This window comes from Simochromis diagramma, unplaced genomic scaffold (genome assembly GCF_900408965.1).
Source record: "Simochromis diagramma unplaced genomic scaffold, fSimDia1.1 OVJJ01000271.1, whole genome shotgun sequence".
NCBI classification, from domain to species: domain Eukaryota; kingdom Metazoa; phylum Chordata; class Actinopteri; order Cichliformes; family Cichlidae; genus Simochromis; species Simochromis diagramma.
The window spans coordinates 540,386-558,954 of NW_024386909.1; the positions used below are offsets into that span (position 1 = coordinate 540,386).

Sequence of the window (18,569 nt, forward strand, 5' to 3'; positions counted from 1 at the left end):
CTGCTCCGTGCTCACTCCCGCTGTGTGTGGCTTCCTATATGTTTACCTTGGCGCCGCCTCTCTACGAAAACATTCTTTCGCCGTTTTAAACATTTTTACGTTAAATGCTTTTTCCTGCTTTTGTACCACTCAGCGTTCTCGGTACATCATTAGGTTTGGGTTGTGCGCCTCACGTTGCAGGTCATGCTAGGACGCCTCTCTCTCACCTTTTGTTTGAAGCAGATTTTTCCATGCTGACAGTGTCTTTGCACTGTACACACAGAATATATTAGTACAGTCACAAAAAACAGCGAATTTTAATGAATGTCTTTCTGTGTCGAGAACCACTAAAAAAAGCAAGTGACTCATTTTACACTGAATTTAAATCACAATGCAGCAGACTTTAAAGCATTCGCTTTCTTAAGTTGGACGCTAACAAACACAGTATAAGCAGCGGGGGTAATTCGCTATATACTCAATGGGAAACGCTTCTATCTGCTCGTGTTGTATTGATACAGTTCGCATAATGAAATCGTGACACTTAGTGCATCTCAGAAAGTCGTGACAAGTGCTGTAAGTGGCTCCTTCGGTGAAGCCCTTTACTTTAACCAATCTCATCTCCGTCCACAGCACCACAGATAAAACAGAACATGCTGAGCGCACTTTGCCTGCCTTGCATGTTGAGTTTGCTGTTGTGAAAAAAGTGATACTTTGCCTTATATGGAATCGATTTTTCTCTGTGCTGTTTTAGTTACTCTAACATTATTGTAGGGTCTTTACTTTACAATATGAAGCACCTTGAGGTAACTGTTGTTGTGATGTGAATATTAAGCCATGTGTTTTAAACATGTTCACAATGATATACCTTCTTTTGTTTTTTCACAAATGTTCACACTGTTTATTTATTGGGTGTTTCCCAATAAATTCACTAATTGATAACACGAGATTACACTCTACTTATGCCGATGATCACTTAATATCCACATGAAGAAGCAAAGGAATCAGCTTCAGATCACAAACGTTTTTTTTTTCCTGCACTTTAATGTTTTAGATTGATATATATTCAGAGATTGACACTTAAACTTTCTAAAATAGTGATATTTTTCTCTCCAGTCAGTAAAACTCAGACATCAGCCAATTTTAGTCCAAATATTTCGGATACACGAGAATGATGTTGAAACCTGAAGCAAACAGTGGCAATGTAATTCACAGAATTAATATCTAGCGATCAAACTTCTCTAATGAAGAAAGCTAGAATAAATTACACTACCAAAAATTATTTCTTTAAATTAAAATTTTCCCTTTTTTTGGCTTTTCTGTAGGATGTAATAAAAGTGTGGAGTCGCTGTTTAATCTCAAAATCACGTCCTCGTACTCTATTGAAGTGCCTCGTTTAGGACGCCTTTGTTAGTCGGGACAGAGATTAATGTTGAGCTGCAGGAGGCGGGCAAATAGATGTCACTGTCGTGTTGAAAAGGCCTATTAATCTGAGCTAACTTGATACAAAGATGGGTCGCGGTGGGTGACCGCCAATTAGAAGCAATTATCACCTGTTCTGACAAAAAAAATTGACGCGAGCCTTTTTAAACCAGCGCTCGACTAGTCAGATAGATCCAAAGAGGCCTAGTAATGCGTGCCTGGAGCATAAACAGTGTTTGCAATGATGTTTTCAGTCTTTAAAGTTCTTTGTCAGAGAGTTAAAATCCATCATCCTGAAGTGTTTACTCTATTTTGTCTACCTCTTGCAGGTTTGTCACTGAGATTTGACTTGAAGGAAACAATGAAAAATTGGTGACATTTGAAAAAAAAAAAAATACATAGGGCATGCACTGCAAAACGAGCAGGGGAAATATAAAGTGTAGACAGTAATAAATGGGCTGGAACTCAAAACGACCTGCATTCCCCTTTAAAAGAAAATGTTGATGTTGGATGACATTGTCCTGTTGTGGACTGTGAAGGGGTGATGGCTACTCAAACAGATCACAGGCAGCCTGTCAAGCAGTCAATATTGACTCAGCTGTTGTGTTGCTGGTGTGCGACACGCCTGAATAACTGAGTTACCGAGCAGCATGCATCCCGTCATTCCACTGCTTTCTCTCTATTTGAGCCATAAACGGCGCCTGCTGATTCGACGCTGGTAATGCAGCCACAGCGAGTGTGAAATGCAGGTACAGGCTATGAAAGGAATGGCTTCGTATATATCGGGTTAGGTGGTGTTATGTGTTAGCTCTGTGTTTGTCAAGGCAGCTGGGCAGTCTTGCACGTGTGCAGTGTTTTTTTTTTTGTTTCTTTTTCTTCCAGCCAAAGCTTCAGGAATCACGCAGAGAGAAAAGACATCAGAGAGAGAATAGAAGAGAAAGACACAGCTGAGGGGGAGAACAGTCAGGAGCTGCACGGGGAGGGTTACGGTTCTACTTACATTTGCAGCCATTGTCCCACAAATAGCCGGGCAGACACTCCTGACACTTAGGCCCTGTAGTGCCCTCCTTACATATACAAAATCCTGTGCCATTACAGCGATCATTGACTGAGCCATAGGGATTACAATTACATTCTGGAAAAACAAAACACACACATACACACACAGGCTGGAGAAAAAAAGGGTAGTGCTTTGACTTCCCAGCACAAGTCTAGGATTTTCACAGCGTGGTCTGCGGTCCTCGAGCTCTAGCTTAAGAAGGTGCTTGATTATTATAACTGGTAAAAGAATGGGAATAGATTTAAAGACTCATACAGGGAAAAATGCTACCATTTCAACTGTAATGGAGACAGAATGAGTGAGAATGAAGCTGGCTCTAGATACATGAACATTTTCTATTCATTACAACATACTTGTAATTAATATAGCATTAATTTGGCTGTTTTAAAGAACACAGCGTGCAATGAGCAGATATGCAAAGCACTATCAGTAGCTTTGATTTTTTCTTTTTAGATGGACAAAGTGAGCCTATCTGAACATGCTCTTCCAAAATCTGAGTCATTCAAACAGGTAGAGGTAGCAAAAGATGGCAAGAGAAGACAGGAAATGTGATGAGAAGGTAGAGATGGATAATGATATGAGACAAAGATAAAGACTGAATGTTCCAGAGGAATGAGAGAGTACATTGAAATGGGCATTGTAGTAATATGTTCTTTAATTCCCTCTAATTTTTAAATGGCTCTGTAGACTTATTGTTATCCTTTGATATGAATTTGGCTTCATCTTTAATTGCCTATTACAAACAGAAGACAGCGGTGCTCTGGCTGCAATTTGAACATAAAGTGTTTCATGAAAGCAACACGCCCAGTCTCTAGTGCCTCACACTCAACTGACCTTCCCACTTTTCAGAGCACCTGGAACACTCTGCAGTCAAAGTGACACTTATTTTGACAGTCCCTGACCATCACATTGCACCTTCTGTGTCTGTGCTGGCTGCACGCGGCTGCGCCTGAGTGACATCCAGGGGTCAGGCAAGAGGAGAGAGGTGACGGCAAGTGACAAAGTGGGGGGTCAGCGAGAGAGAGGCAGGGTGACGGCGAGTTTGGCACGCAGTAACGCCTCGGCGACTTTTAATGCCTTGTGACAGGTTTCAGCTGCTGCTCCTGAGGCCATTTCATGTATATGACATATGCACTTGTGTGGCACCTCTGACTGGCGGTGTGACTTTGCTGCAACATTTCTCTCAGAACTCTTGTTGCTTGTCAGACTCCCCCCTCAGGACTCACAAATGCACCTGGCACTGAGCGCTGTGAATTCACACTACATGTGCTAGCTAAAAAATTCAACGGGGAACCGAGATACTGCCCTAGGAACCGTAGGAAATGCAAATTTTTACACATAGACAAAGTAGATAATGCATTTTATGAATGCCTGCGTAAAAGTCATGAACAAAATAACAGGAACACCAAGTGGAAATGGCCTTTTACCTCAGACATAACCATAAAGGTGGCATTTGCTTCACCAGCAAGTATTTTGACAATACTGAATACATTTGCTTGTAAGTTCCACCACCAATTTTATGTAGCCTACAGTACTGTGCGAAAGTCACAAGTCACCTCCAAATGTTTTTAATATTTTGCTAGGAAAATGGAGAATAGGTGCAGTGATTATTCAAACATGTAATCATACATGGGAATGAGTATATGGTATAACCATCTTTATTCTTCAACACAGCCTGAACTCTCTTCAGCAATAGTTTTCCAGACTTCCTGAAGGAAATTCAAAGCTCTTCTTTGGAAGTTTGCTAACTTCTATTTCCTTCTCTGTCAAGATGATCCCACGCTGCTTCAATAATGTTGACATCCGGGCTCTGGGGAGGCCAATCCATGACTGATAGCCTCCCACTGCGTGCTTTTTCTATCCAGGCATGCTGTCAGTGTGTTTGGGATCATTGTCATGCTGGAAATTCTTTCTTTCCAGATGCTATTGCATGATGGATCAAAATCTGCTGGAACTTTTCTGCAATTTTTTCAAGATCCCAAACACCACTGGCTGAAATGCAGCTCCAAACCACGACAGAGCTTCTACCGTGTTCACAGATGGCTGTAGACATTCCATTTTGTACCACACTCCTGGCCTCCTTCATACATATTGATGATGTCCAAAATTTTTAATTTGGATTCAAGACTCCATCCAACCTGTAGCCACTGATTTTCCGTCCAGTTCTTGTATAATTTGGCAGAACCTCAGCTCCCCCCTTATTATTTACCTTGCTTGTTGATAATGGCTTGTTGACAGCCACTTTTCCACTAAGACAAGTTGCGGGTTTGGTCATCAGCAGATCAACTAAAGAGCCAAATCTATCTCTCAGGTCCTGTGTCAGGTGTTTGCTGGAATTGTTTCTTATTTCCTAAGGACATGACTTTCAGATACTGTTCATCTGCTGCAAATAGTTTTTTTGTAAGTTCTGCCTGCTTCTTATATTGTCCTGCTTTCCTAAGATTTTATAAGGGTACACGTGATGCACAGACATGCCAAGCTTTTAGCTAATAGCTCTTTGAGAATCTACCTGTTGGTGCAAAAATACTATTTGATATCTGTTAAATTATGTTGTCCTTGGCATTTTATTTTATTTTTTTGTAGATTCCACAACTGGCATATACTAAGAAAGTGCCTAAAACACAATTTAAATTTGGTTCTTTCCCATTTGTCTGTAATGTTGGACACAACAGTGATTCATCCCGTAGGTTAGGTGCCTTTTTATGCTTGAGTGATTCACATGTGTTAAGTGGCTTAACAAAAAAACACTCCTGTGTTTTGCTCACTATTGCTCAAGACCACTTTAAACATAAGAAAATCTGACTCCTGGGAAGCAAAATATTAAAACATGAGGGGTCACTCAACACTTTGTGGTCTATATGTCATGTCATACAAGGTTTCGAAGGTTACCTTTGGACAAAGCAAGACTAAATGTTATCCTTAATCTATAATGTCCTAAGCTAAGGCAACATGCTTCTGTCTGTACCTTAATAATAAACATAGAGACATAACAGTGCTCTCAGTTTTCTTATCTAACTCAGCTATATCCTAACATTTGAACTGTTTCTCCTTAATGACAGAATTTGTACAGAAAATTGTGACAAGGCACAAACCTGCTAACGTTTCAGATGTAGCTGTTGTGACCATTTCACACTAACCAATTTCTAATCACCATGCAGCTATTCAGGAGGACATTTATTCCTCAAATTATAGTTTTCTCACCTCGCCCACATGCTAAACCTTGAAAATAGGATCATTTTGGCTTCAATATACACCTTTCAAATAAAACCTAGCTAGCAGCAAGAGATTACAATAAAACACAATATATGAGAGCTAGTAGGTAAAAATAAAGGTATATTTAATAAATGGTAAACTGCTAATTTTAATATGATGCTAAAGACTCCCTTAAGCATCACCTGCTAACACCCAGGCTAACAAGGAGATTTATGAGCAACAACCTTGTGTGAAAGCAGAAGAAGCAAAAGAGGAAGATGACTGGACATGGAAACAGGAGAGTGTATGAGTGATGACGTGTTGGGGATGAAACTGACAATTTCTCTAATGAGGAGTCAGAGACAGGAGGTGAGGTGAAGAGAGTGTGAAAGCGTGGTGGCGGTGAAGGGGCCCGGATGGGGGACTGACCTATGCACACATTTTCATCGTCCAGTTCTGCTGAGGCATTGCGGTAGTAGCCCAGCTTGCATAGCTGGCAGTGCTGGCCCCTAGTGTTGTGCTTACAGCTCACGCAAATGACGGTGTTTAGCAGCTCGATATAGCTGCATCGGTTGGAGTGGCCGAAGCATTCGCAGTCTTGCAAAGAGAGAGCAAGTGTGAAGTGAGGAGAGGGGAGGAGGAGAGAAAAGAAGGAGAAAGAGACGCGGGCGAGAGCGTTGGAATTGTTGCTTTTGCAGCGAGTGCTACGGCGGTGGGGTTAGCAAGTCTGATGGAGGCTCCGTGGCATGCGAGGTTAAAAATGGAGATGGTTTGAGGAGAAGATGTTGGGGGGAATGACAGGTAAGGTTGGTCGTGATTAGTCTCGCATGGGCATGGCCAGAGTTAGAAAAAAACAGAAGTTTCACATAAAACACCACGGCGTTAGTAGAGAGGTCACATCACTTCAAGCACACCACAGCACGAGGCGACAAAGGCTCTGAAATGACAGCACAGAGACACGATCACATCAGGAGCACCACGCAGCATGAGGCAGGTCAAACCATGAATGAAATGGATGTCTCAGCCGCTGAGAATGGCGTGTGAGGGAATTTAGAGGTTTTTGTGTAAGTCTTAATGTCAGCGGTTGTCTGGTCTGAAGAGAGGATGAGATGAAACCTTTGTGTTTTCTTTTAAAACCCTTTGCAATGACTGATGTATTACTTATCTTTAAAACCCTTAATTCATCCAACAAACATTTCTTTAGTTGTTTTTTAGTCCGACCCAACTGAGTTTTCAACAAGCAATCAGCGAGGCAAGTGAGTGTGTGGTGAATTGCAGCTGGGCGGGAAAGTGACATTGCCTACTATGCAGTCATGCTTAATTAGATAAAGCTATATTGAGTCGAAGCTGCTACAATCCATGATACTCACTGGCAGTCCTGCCCTAAGGCTTGCAGGATGGGGCGTGTCCGGCCCCAGCTCTGTTCCAGTGAGGATCAGCCCATCACTCTGAGTGACCACTGACACCATGTGTCACAGCACAGACAGATGTGACCCTTAAGCCACACTGGCAGCTGCTTGGACAGAATGCCCACTCACAGCTCCACGATAAAGTGGTTAGTGCAGGAGGCTTTCGTCCAAGGGATTGTGTTTATTAAGAATCTGTATTGAGGTCAGTTCTCTCTGTCCAGACACTAATAAACTCGGCACGTCTCGGAAACGAAGGTACAGCAAGTCCAGTCCACACTACCTTTCACCTAAATCAGCAAGTCTTATCCAAATGTAAGCTAAGGTCCTCTACATTAGATGCCTCCCTCTTGCAGGCATACTCTCAGAAGACAAATAATCTCTCCTTTCTAGAAATAGGCTAAGGTTATAAATCATGCACGCACAGGGAATAAAAAGTCTCAGGTACATGTTCCCCCCCAAAATAGTTGTAGCCTCAAACACCCACTTTATTTTCAGTGAAAAAAGAAATGATTCCAAGGGACTTTTATAGTGTTTAGAATACGATTCCATAGATGAATGAGTCGTCCAGTGAAAGCCATCAGTCTAGCTCTGAGCTGGAGATACGGATACAGAGTGCTCTAGCACTGGGGTAGTGTCACAAGGGTTGGGGAGGGTTGGCGGGGGGGTAGCTCACAGGTTAACAGAAACATCAGTTCATACAGGAAGAAGGCTTTGGGTGTCATCTGGGATTGGGGGGGGGACAATGTGGGAATTCCAGAGCTCCTACCTCGCTTGCTGTTTGCAACGTGGACAGAAGGGGCAGTGGACAATGCAACTTGAGGAGCTACTAGACAAATTAAAAGAAACAAACAAACAAACAAACAAAAAAACCCCATGATATTGCAATTCAACATAACACATGTAATGCCAGAGAATTAAGGATACCAAGCATCACGCCTAATAAAAATATAACAATAAAAAAGAAAAGAAAAGAAAGGAAACATACGCAATAAAGATGAATGATGGCATTGAGAAATAAGGAGTGACATTGCCAAGGGAAGCTGGCTGCGTGTAGCAGCATCTGTTACAAATGCCTTCGATTCAACAATTCAAATATTATGGACCCTCTTTTACGCTTCATTTCATTAACAAGTGCTTAGTATAATTCAAAACTGTCTGTGTATGTTTCCCCAGACAGAAACTATACCCTGACAAACTACTCTCCACCTCGGTGGAGGCCAGCCAAGAATTTTCACACTATAAATTTGTGCACAGCTGCGTGGGTAAGGAAACTGGCTAGCAGTGAACACATCAATCCCTCCATTCTTTTACGGCTATAAAGCAAACAGTGGGGAAAAGGAAATAATGGGCCCGGCCTCTGCCATTGTACCAGGTGACATAAGCCCTTGCCACATACATTGTGAGCGCTTGGCTGCAGTCATGGAAACACAGAGCTGAGCGGTTGTGCGCTAGTTGTGAGGTGGCTGAACACGGCATCTACATGATGGATTAAGCTAAGTTGAGCCCAACACTTTCAAAAAAAGACAAAAGTGAAACCTCTCCTGCTTTTCTATCTAATGAGCTAACACGGTGCTGAGAGCTGAGCACCTAACTGAAACAGTGTTAATGTATAAATCAGAGCTGCAGCAACCTCTTGAGCCTCCAGTGTGCGACAGGCTGACTTATAATGTTTTTGGGCTTTTCAAGAAGCCAGGAAAAAGGGAAGGATAGTTTGGGCTACCAAAGAGTCATTTTTGACAACTATACAAACACCTGAAGTAAATGAATCTGCAAAACAAAAACATAATTGTTGCATAATCTTAGATGCCTACCTTCTTTTCGGTTAGCGACACCTAGGGATGACACATTCGGCCGAACTGCGTGCAATTGAGAGAAATCAGGAGTTAATGATGTGTCCTCGTGTGATGCACTTTACAGATCATCTAAAGAGGGGAGACTATGTGGTAGTGGACACAGACAACTGGAGATATGAACATGTCCAGCATGACTCAGATCTGTAAATCAGGAAACAGCACGATGGGGCAGGGCTGACATGGACGGGCAGAGAATGCATCCAAAGAGCCATTAAAAGGACGTCGGAGAGACGTTGTATGTAATTTGTGTGACGTCCATGACCTTGCTGTGCAACTGTATGTTTATGGCAATGGCAATGATGAGTGGGAAAAAAAACTGAAGACAAAAGATCAAGAAAAAAACCCAAACTCAGTTAAACTTAGTATTTAGGTCATGATTTATGCAAGGGACTCTATGTATAGCAAATGAAGACGTTAGGGGGCATTTTGTTTAATTCATCACATTGACTGAGTAATCAATATCTAATTACAGTGTATTTCTGGTGGAGGAATAACAATGAATAAATAATGGCAGGTGTTGGGACTTGGAATGACGGACTGCTGTGGGTAGCATAACCTCATAATTACATACAAGTCAGTATTTCCGTGTCAGGGAAATACTTTGCGGTTGGAAATGGAGAGGACTCAAGCAAAGGGAGGAATACGGATAAGTTTCCTCATCGTGCCCCTTCATCTCTTCACTTGATCTTTCTGTCCTTTCGCTATTGACTCCATGAATCATGCAATCTTGGGTAATTAACATCCAGCGGTGTCTTGGCAAGAAGCCACTTACTCTAACTATGTGTGAATGGAGAATATGACTGCTGTTCACCAAGTGCAATCTTTTAAATAATGACTTTTTTCCCTTGTGAAATAATGGTTTCGACTCTTTTTTTATTTATTTTTGTAAGTGGGCTGGATTTCAATAAAACATTAGTTTTGAGGTTTTTATGTCTTTACAGAGTGACAGTCGCTTTAAATACCCTCAGTGCTGATTTCAAAACTGCTCGAACGAAAGAAGAATTTGATTCTTCGTGGGGATTCTGGCATCGGTGACGACTTTGACGTCTCCGCTGGGTCTGAGTCACACGAGTCACAGAATGAAATGCTGTTTGAAAATGAGATATTAACAAATAAAGAGCTTTTAAAAAAAAGCTCTTTTTTGAAATCTACTTTGAAATACTTTGTTCGTGTGATAATCACTTAGCAGTGAAACCGTTTGGTCAAAACAGCTGCAAAAAAAAGGCTCTGCCAGGAACATTTGGAGGGGAAAAAAGGTGAGAACGCTGCACAGTCTAGATCTGAAATGTCGAACAGCTGATCTAATTGCTAAAGTATGATGATATTTAATCACAACCTGTTTCCAAAAAAAGTTGTGGTGCTGTGTGAAATGTATTTCAACATAAAGCACAATCCTTGTCAAATCGTTTACCTGAAAACGGCACAAAGACATTGAAAAAAAAATCCAGGTTTGATCATTTTAAATTTGCTGCCAGCATCAAGTAAAGGAGGCTGAGTAAACAAAAGCCTGGAACCTGTGTAGCATCAAAAATAAAACAAAGTAAGACAAAAATATTAAACAACTGTTGAAACATCTCCTAACTAATTGGTTATATTAGCATAAGGTCAGTAACACGACCGATTATCAAAAAGAGCAAGAAAGCCTCTCAGAGGTAGCAATGGAGAGGCGTCTGCTCCTCTGTGTATTACTGGGTGTGCAAACAGTTCAACAACGATTCTCTGTGCTAAATTTGAAAGGGATTTAATAATACACGGTACATAATATCATCAGTAGATTCAGAGAATATTGAGACATCTCTTTACATAATGAACAAGGCTGCGATCTTCTTGGGCCTTTGAACAGCACATTTGGTTCTGGAAATCACTGCATGAGCTCAGGAACACTCAGCAAACACAGTTCAAAGCTGCAAATACAAAAGAGCCACGCTAAAGGAGAAGACAACAAGAAGTAAAGAAAACTGCCCTTTTCTGAACCTGAGCTCATTTAAGATGAGCTGAGGTCAGGCATTTAATGTTATCTGTGCACAGTCCAAAATCCAGCCTTCATGCTGGTAAATGGCTGCTTTGGTGTACACTGGGTACTTTGCAAATTTATAAAGTAATGCTATAAATGTTAAACAATACATATAGGTTCTTAAGCAACAATGCTGGCATTTTATTTTCTTTAGAGAAGGTTTTGCTCATTTCATGAAGGTAATACAGCTCCAGAAAGTCTCAATGTATTGTCTTTGTACCACTTTCAGTGAAATATAGTTTCAAATCATAACAATAATTTTATTTTCATTTTACACATTTCCAAAACTTGCATTCTTTTGGAAACAGGGTTTCTGTGTTGGCAACTGACGGGATGTAATGCACATCTAGGTTCCATTAATTATTTTGTTATGGGGAATATTCAGGAGTGAAATGAGTGGTGACGGATTTTAATCAATGCCATACTTATAATGAAATGCAATCTTGCAGAGCCAGAATTGTTTTTTAAAATATTAATTTCACTTTAATGGTCTGCATTAGGCAATTCTGCCTGGCTTAATAAACTTGAAATAGAATTGAGGAAAGTCAATAAGGAATTCAATTACCTTCAAAAAACAACATAAAAAGTGCAGGGCTTTGTTTTTTCTCCCCCAAACAGTAGCTTTGTTTCCAATCCTTAAAAAAACAAACCTCAAGGACATCATAACCTTTTCTCCCCCTTAGCCTGTTCTTACTTTATTAATAATGCGACTTAACGTTGGTTTGTGTTTGCGCTGAAAATGGCCTCATCCTCTTCAGTGTGCTTAAAAAATAAGACAGTCAGCATGTTTCATTTTTTTGTGTTTTGTTGGTTCTGTGGAAGGCTGCTGCAACAAGACAGCCACTCGTGAGAAATCTAAATCCCCGTGGGCCAATCTGGATGAGAAACGAAGACTTTGGTTTGTCAGAGTGTCCTTTCTACATCGCCCATCCTCCCTCCCCAAAACACACACACGTACACACACACGCACTTATCAGCATGCACACCCGCCCTGTAAAGGGTTTGAGGACAGCCGTTGGACATGGTCTGGCCTGGCATTTTGGAAGGGACGGAGAGGATGGATGTGCAGCAGTGAATATGTACATGTACACAGCATGTATGAAGAACATGCCCACACACACTAAGCACTAATAATGCCGTGCATGAAGACGAAGCACAATTCGGAGGCAAGCAGTGGAAGACTGTAGTTGGGTTAGGGTGGGGGGGGTGAAATTGGTCGTCTTGGCCACATGTCCATTTCTGACTCATGACGTCATAGCATCAGACTTTATAACAAGTGTTCACTTACTGAGTAAGCTACCACACTAAAGCCTGATTAATAACCACCCGGGAACAATCCCTACGTCGCTCGCAGCACGTTTTAGGAAACTTGCCCAGAAGTCGTCTTAGCCTTTAAATGATAAAAACAAGACAAGCACGCATGTGTCCTTTGGGGAACCTTGGGCTGGCTTGAGCACACAATTGGATATTAAATGAAAGCAATTTACTACTGAGCTTAAAAAGAGCTCACAAATAATTGGAAATATTGAAAAATGCTGTTGATCTTAATTTAACGGGTAACTTCATCATGGAGGAAGCAATTTATTAATCAATCCGCTGCCCCGGGAATAGAGGATACTCATGAAGAACAGGGCGATGGGAAAAAAAAAGAAAAAAGATTAAGGCGAACTGAGCCAGGCTGTGAATGCACTTTGACTTGTTCAATACAGTCCTATGTTTCCTGCATCACACAGCCTTCCAGGCAGCGGTAACTTGAGACATGGCACCTCTCTTCCTCCTCCTCCTCCTGAGGGGCTACTGTTTGACGAAGATAATACCAGCCGAGGCGCTTGCGGCTTATATTAAAATGACCTCCTGTGACATTACACTGTCAGAGAGGTCTTGGCACTTTAATAAAGTCTAGATGCCATTTATTTATAATGCATGGGAGAGAAGGAGGGGAAAAAAAAAAACAAATGACATTTGCCATGCAGAGCCAGGCAAGTATTATCTGGTCGAGTTGAATCAGGATAAAGTAAATTAATATGCCCACATTATGACAATATAGCCCCCAGCTATGGCTTATCCCTCCCCCTAACCAAAAAAAAAAAGGTTAGTCGACAATTGCTGAGTGATTTTTCATAAGATTGGAATCAGAAATGAACACCTGGCAATGGGTTTAGGGGTGTACGGTGAAGAGTGGGACAGTAGGCAAAGCAAAGCATCAAGCAGTCATATTGTTTACTTGTAACTGTTTACTTACTAACTGGACCAATGTTACTAGGAATACCTGCAAGAGAGGAAGAGAAAACAACAATTAATATTAAGGCACATAACACAGACATTAGAAAAAGTTACTTTTGCCATCCGTCCTCACGGGGGACTGACTTCCAGCAGCAACATCCGTGATTCATGCTGCTGAACTCTACCCCTGAAACCACGACATCTAAAGCAATGCCAGCAGTGTGCACCGTGATTTAACGGCGTTGCCCGTACCCGTTTATCCTTACGTCTGCTTGGTGTCTCGTGGTTTTCCTCTGTTATTTGTCTTTTGATGTGTCTGCTGTTGGCAGTGTCAGATAAGGTCACTGCTGCCCTCTCCCACAGCTAAAGGTGCACACCCCTAAATGTCACAAAAATCACTGGAAAACTCATGTCAGGCTCATGACAGTCATGGGATACTTTTGTGATTAGTGAACAGTGCCTGTTTTCATGAGAATTAAGTTGTCAGCACGTATTCCAACACACGCAAATATCAAATGGCATCAACTCAGTCTCTGACACCAAAGCAGGACATATCTTATCCTGTTGCCTAACCGCCCATCCCTCCACGGAGCAATCTCTTGAGCCAGGCGGCCGCTGAGCAGATAATACAGTCTGTCTCATGCCCACGGTGACCAGATCTCTCCCACACCAGGACACTGGCTGGCTGTGGATCTGAGCACGCTAAGACGTTCACAGGCTTCTTCCGCCGAATCAACCGCTACCATCTTGGTTTGGGTTTTAATTAGGACCTCAGGACCGAGTGACGCACATTTGTGGCCGCATCAGACAGCACGAAGCAAAGATGATGTCAGACAAAGTGCCGAGGACTCTGCCACGTTTCTGTTTGCATCGGTATTCCTCAAAGGCACGTGAATGCACCGGCTGTGTATTTTTGGTCAGCGTTTGTCTTCAGAGGAATTTGCTCTCAACTCTACTTTTTCTAATCATCCCTTTAAGGCGAGGCCCTCCCTCCCATTCGCTCTACCCCCTGCCCTCATTAAGGCAGTCTGCCCACCAAAACAAACAACCTGCTCGCCATGAAAAGAGAAGCATGCTGTGCAAGAGTACCCATACTTCTTCTAAACAGTAGAAACAGAAATGAAATAAGAAGAGATCTCACTCTCCCTCCAGCTCACATCTCCCCTATCATTCGCTCGCTATCACACCTGCTGCTGAAGAAGCTGAGAAGGCACATGTGCAGGATTTTTGGTGGGGTCTTTCATCTAATGGAGCCGTCACGAAATATCTCCAAGTACTCAGGGGAAACGAGGGTTTCCCGAGTGTGTGTGTTTGTGTTCGTGCACTTTGATCAAACTGCTGTCATTCAATCACTCTTCCTCTGATCTCTGCCTGCCGGTTGTATTTAGGAGCCAAAGCTATGACCTGCTTGATAACCGTGAAGTACAAAAGTCTATGCTGACACATGGAGACAGAGTGTAATGGGTGTCAGACCTCAAGGGGGTGGACAGATGCTAACCCTGAGACAGGAAGGATGAGGCAGAATCCATCAGGATCCCAGTCATTTTCATTGTCACACTCGGATTTGGGAAGTTGGGCTGGATACAATCATTTGCAAATGAAAGCTGCCACCTCACAAAACACAGTGCAACAGAAAAAAATAGTTTTTTTTGTTTTTGTTTTTGTTTTTCCTAAATAGAGGCCAACAAGTATGAAAAAATTGTTGGGAGACGGGCATGCCAGAGGCAGTGTTTCATTAGTCTTCTTTTCACACAGGTCCAGGTTGATCGCTAATTAAAGCCACAGAGAGCAACAGATATGCTGCACATATGTTCATGTTAAATACCTAATGTGCAGTGCATGAACAGAGAGCATCACAATGAAGTTATCATATTTTTTTGTACATAGAGATATCCATGAAAATCCACTGCCCCTGTGAAATAAATGTGCATGTAATGAAACCGGATATTCACGAAGAATTTTAGGTCCTTAACTGAACTGTAAAAAGAAAAAAAAGGGGGTGGGGTTGGGGGGGGGGGGGGCTTGCAGTGCTACAGAGGGGCTGGTTAAGTAGCTGACAGAGCAATAATACACAAACGTTATCTGCATCTAGTGTGAAAGATTAGCAGGGGGACCCACTATGTTTAATGGAAAAGGATATAAATAAAGAAGCAGAGCTGGTGTGTGTGTGTGTGTGTGTGTGTGTGTGTGTGAGAGAGAGAGATCACTAGGTCTTGTTATTACTGTACAGACTTTCATTAGAGTGCACCACAGAAAGTTTACAATTTAAGTAGAGATATTCTTCATAACAGAGAAAATATTCACTATGGGCTCCACTGTACCAGCTACACAAATGCCAAACAGATCACAGCGGTCTAAAAGCCATGTGTTCATTATGCAGCGCGGTCTGTCCTCCACCCATCCTCAGGTTAAATGTATCTATAAAAACTGTATAAATCATGTTTCGTACAAAGACGTGGTTCACAGTGATCACTCATTTGACAAATTACACTTTGCCACTTCACTGCGCTCAAGGCCATAGAACTTTTTCTCTCAGGTCATAATCTCAGACACCAGTGGCCCGTCATTACAATTATTCAGTGCTTTAGGCACAGCCTGTGGGGTCCTAGCAGATCCATGGATCTGAAGTCAGGTCACTGAAATGATTTTTAACCGCCATCGTTTCCAATTCCCCTTCACCTGCCCGGCCTCACCATTATGGGCCACTGGCTCCAATCTAATTTTGTCTTATCGCACAGGAAGAGCATTAGGAGCCGCATTTGTTGACTCCATTGATTTTTATGTGTTGCGCAGAGATCGCAGTTCTGAGCTGCTAGGCTGGTGAACACGATCTCCTCGGGCCGTGTGATTCACCGCACATTTGGGGTCAGCACATATGACACATGTGCAGATCGGTGCATTACAATACAGTGCAGGCCGACTCATGTGGGGCATCAACCGATTTGCAACAAATCTCACTTCACAGTGTGGTTAGAAGTCTCATTGCTTGATGTTTACTCTATATCGGATGCTTCCAGCTATGCTGTCAAGCATCCAAGATCTCACTAATGGATTATCAGAAACCCATAATAAAATGTTCTCCCATGGATATTCAGCCTTTAAATCTTTGGCATGCATTCTGTTGCATCACTGAACTGGCTCGTCTGTCATTTATTCAGTGTGTCTGCACATGTGCAGAAAGGGCACTCATCTTAGGAAAATTTCTGCATGCTTTCTAGATTTTACTGTCAAGAGCGTTCGTTAGCATGGGGCTCAGCTGGTGTGTGCTTGCGCGTGTATGACCGTGCGTGTCGCTGTGTTGTTTCTGTCTGTATCACTTCTGTTCTGACCTTCAATGTGTCTCACCTGTTTGCTTTGGCAATACCTGGACTTCCCTGGAAAGGCGCTTATCAGCTGAATTTCCACCGCAGGCAAAGTTGGTAATTACTTTCCGAGGCTGCCATCGTTTTATAGCAATCCATCATCATCTAGAGCTCTTTGGCTATATAGAGCTCAGTGATGGTGACAGGCATTGCTAACTGGTTAGCAGCGGAAAGACTGCCAAAACACAAGCATACAGCATGCAAGCTGATTGAATTCCTCAGGAGCAAAATTACGTCTTGCCCGGCTTCCCTGCTACGTCTTAAAGCCTTAAAGTCCCCAAGAGCCAAGATGGACAAAGCACAGTTAAGATTTCAGGGATGGAACGAGGTGTGCATCAGTGGCAGCACGAAAAGTGAGAAGGAGGGGGGGAAATCTGGAGATGGAAGAAACAAATATTTGAAAGAAAGATTACCGTCACAGCTGCACAGAGCCGAGATGTGGAAAAGACAGAGTAAACAAGCTTGGTCTCTGGGGTGGTTGGGGGTGTTGTGGGGGAGAAAAAGAAAGAGAGGGAGAAAGACAGAGTGAGCATGAAACAAAAGAAAGAGATGGAGCGAGCACAGGCAGAGGCAAGAAGAAGAAGGAGGAGAGAAAAAGGTAGCGGGGAAGATGGGCAGCAGGAGAAGCAGAATGACAGGATGCAAAACAACAGCCAATAAGTTTTATAGAGAACAAAGAAGGAGAATGGGGGGTAAAATGAAAATTCAAATGAGTGGGTGTTATACATGAGAGCAAAGCTCCTGAATGAATGTGTGTAGATGCATAAACATATGACACTAATTGAAATCACAGTAGAGCTCAGAGATGATGAAAAACCCACATTTAAAACAGTTATTGGACCTCACTTAAATTCAAAAGGAAATGACAGACCTTCCTTTTTATCGAGCCACGAAGCTAAACAAAAGAAGAAAACACTAAGCGCTAATTTTCTTTAAATGATATCTTTAACAAATGTACTGTGTGGATTGGTTAGTAAAGCAAAGTCTTACTACTGCAGTTGGTAAAACATCACACAGGATTCATTTTAATGCTTTTTGCAAAAGAACCATTTTTTTAAGACGGGTGTTTATATCTGCCCAAATCTGCCCAAGTACAGTAATTGTAAGGAAGAGTGAGCTTTATTCCACGGTGGCACCATCAGTTCCTGAGGGATTTGGTCTTGCTGCTGAAACACATAAATCTCACAAAAGGAGGAAGATCGATCAGGCAACCTAAATATGTGTGTGCGCGTGTGTGTGTTTGTTCACATTCCTATGATCAGCTCCCTCAAGTTGGCACTCATTATAGAAAAACCACACAAGGAAAAAATTAACATGCTATGTGTAAGTCCAATGAAATAATACTTGATATTGTCACTGCCGGCTCCAGATATCACAGCGCTTCTCATCATGCTAATGTGGAACGTGGGAGAGGCAAGGTGTTCTGCGTGAGTGGGATACTGAGGGTTGGGGGTGGATCTTCTCTTCCAGCTGGGGGTGGGGAATGAATCCTGCTGGAGAAATCCACTGCATGTTCGCGCCTTTCACTGCTTTGATCAAAGGGGATCCATAAACTCCGAGGCTGGCTTTAGCTAAATCTGAACAAGTGCCTCTTAATCCTTCTCTGATAAGCCAATCTATTCATTTTATCAAGATGCAGATGGAACAAATCGGGACTTAATTAATCTGAACGTTAGGCGTCGTTGGATGAAAATGACATTCTCTGAGTGGAAGGAAGTTGCAAAAGTTTAAAAGAAAAGAAGAAAAACTATCTATCATTTCCTCCTTACTACGGCCATTAAAATGTCTAGACACTCGCACCAAAGACTTTCAATTAGCAGTGTCAGTCAAACACATCACACGATGAAAAACCTGCATGCCGGCCCCTCGATAAACCAAAGCATACATGTGTGCCGTGCAACAGTGTGATCGTCATAAAAAGGTAATAGCTACAGGTGACTGGTAGGATATGTTATTATGGCTGCCATAACAGCTATCATCAAACTCAATGACTGAACTTTTACAAGGCTGTCACAGTGCAGCAGAGCCATGCTCCCCTCATAACTTCACTGCTTACAT

At 42.3% G+C, this 18,569-nt stretch overlaps 1 protein-coding gene across 3 annotated transcripts in view; it reads right to left on the bottom strand.

Moving 5' to 3' along the window:
• ntng1a (netrin g1a) overlaps nt 1-18,569 on the bottom strand; it is a 116,766-nt gene that overhangs the window by 7,111 nt on the left and 91,086 nt on the right. For 2 of the 3 annotated variants that reach the window (XM_040036209.1, XM_040036208.1), the window contains exons 5-7: nt 13,169-13,195; nt 6,080-6,247; nt 2,399-2,533 (exon numbers count right to left, since the gene is read on the bottom strand). In XM_040036209.1, the coding sequence (XP_039892143.1) occupies nt 2,399-2,533; nt 6,080-6,247; nt 13,169-13,195 (330 nt within the window). Of the gene's footprint in view, nt 1-2,398; nt 2,534-6,079; nt 6,248-8,870; nt 8,916-13,168; nt 13,196-18,569 lie in introns of all 3 variants that reach the window. The other variant, XM_040036210.1, reaches the window with a different exon arrangement.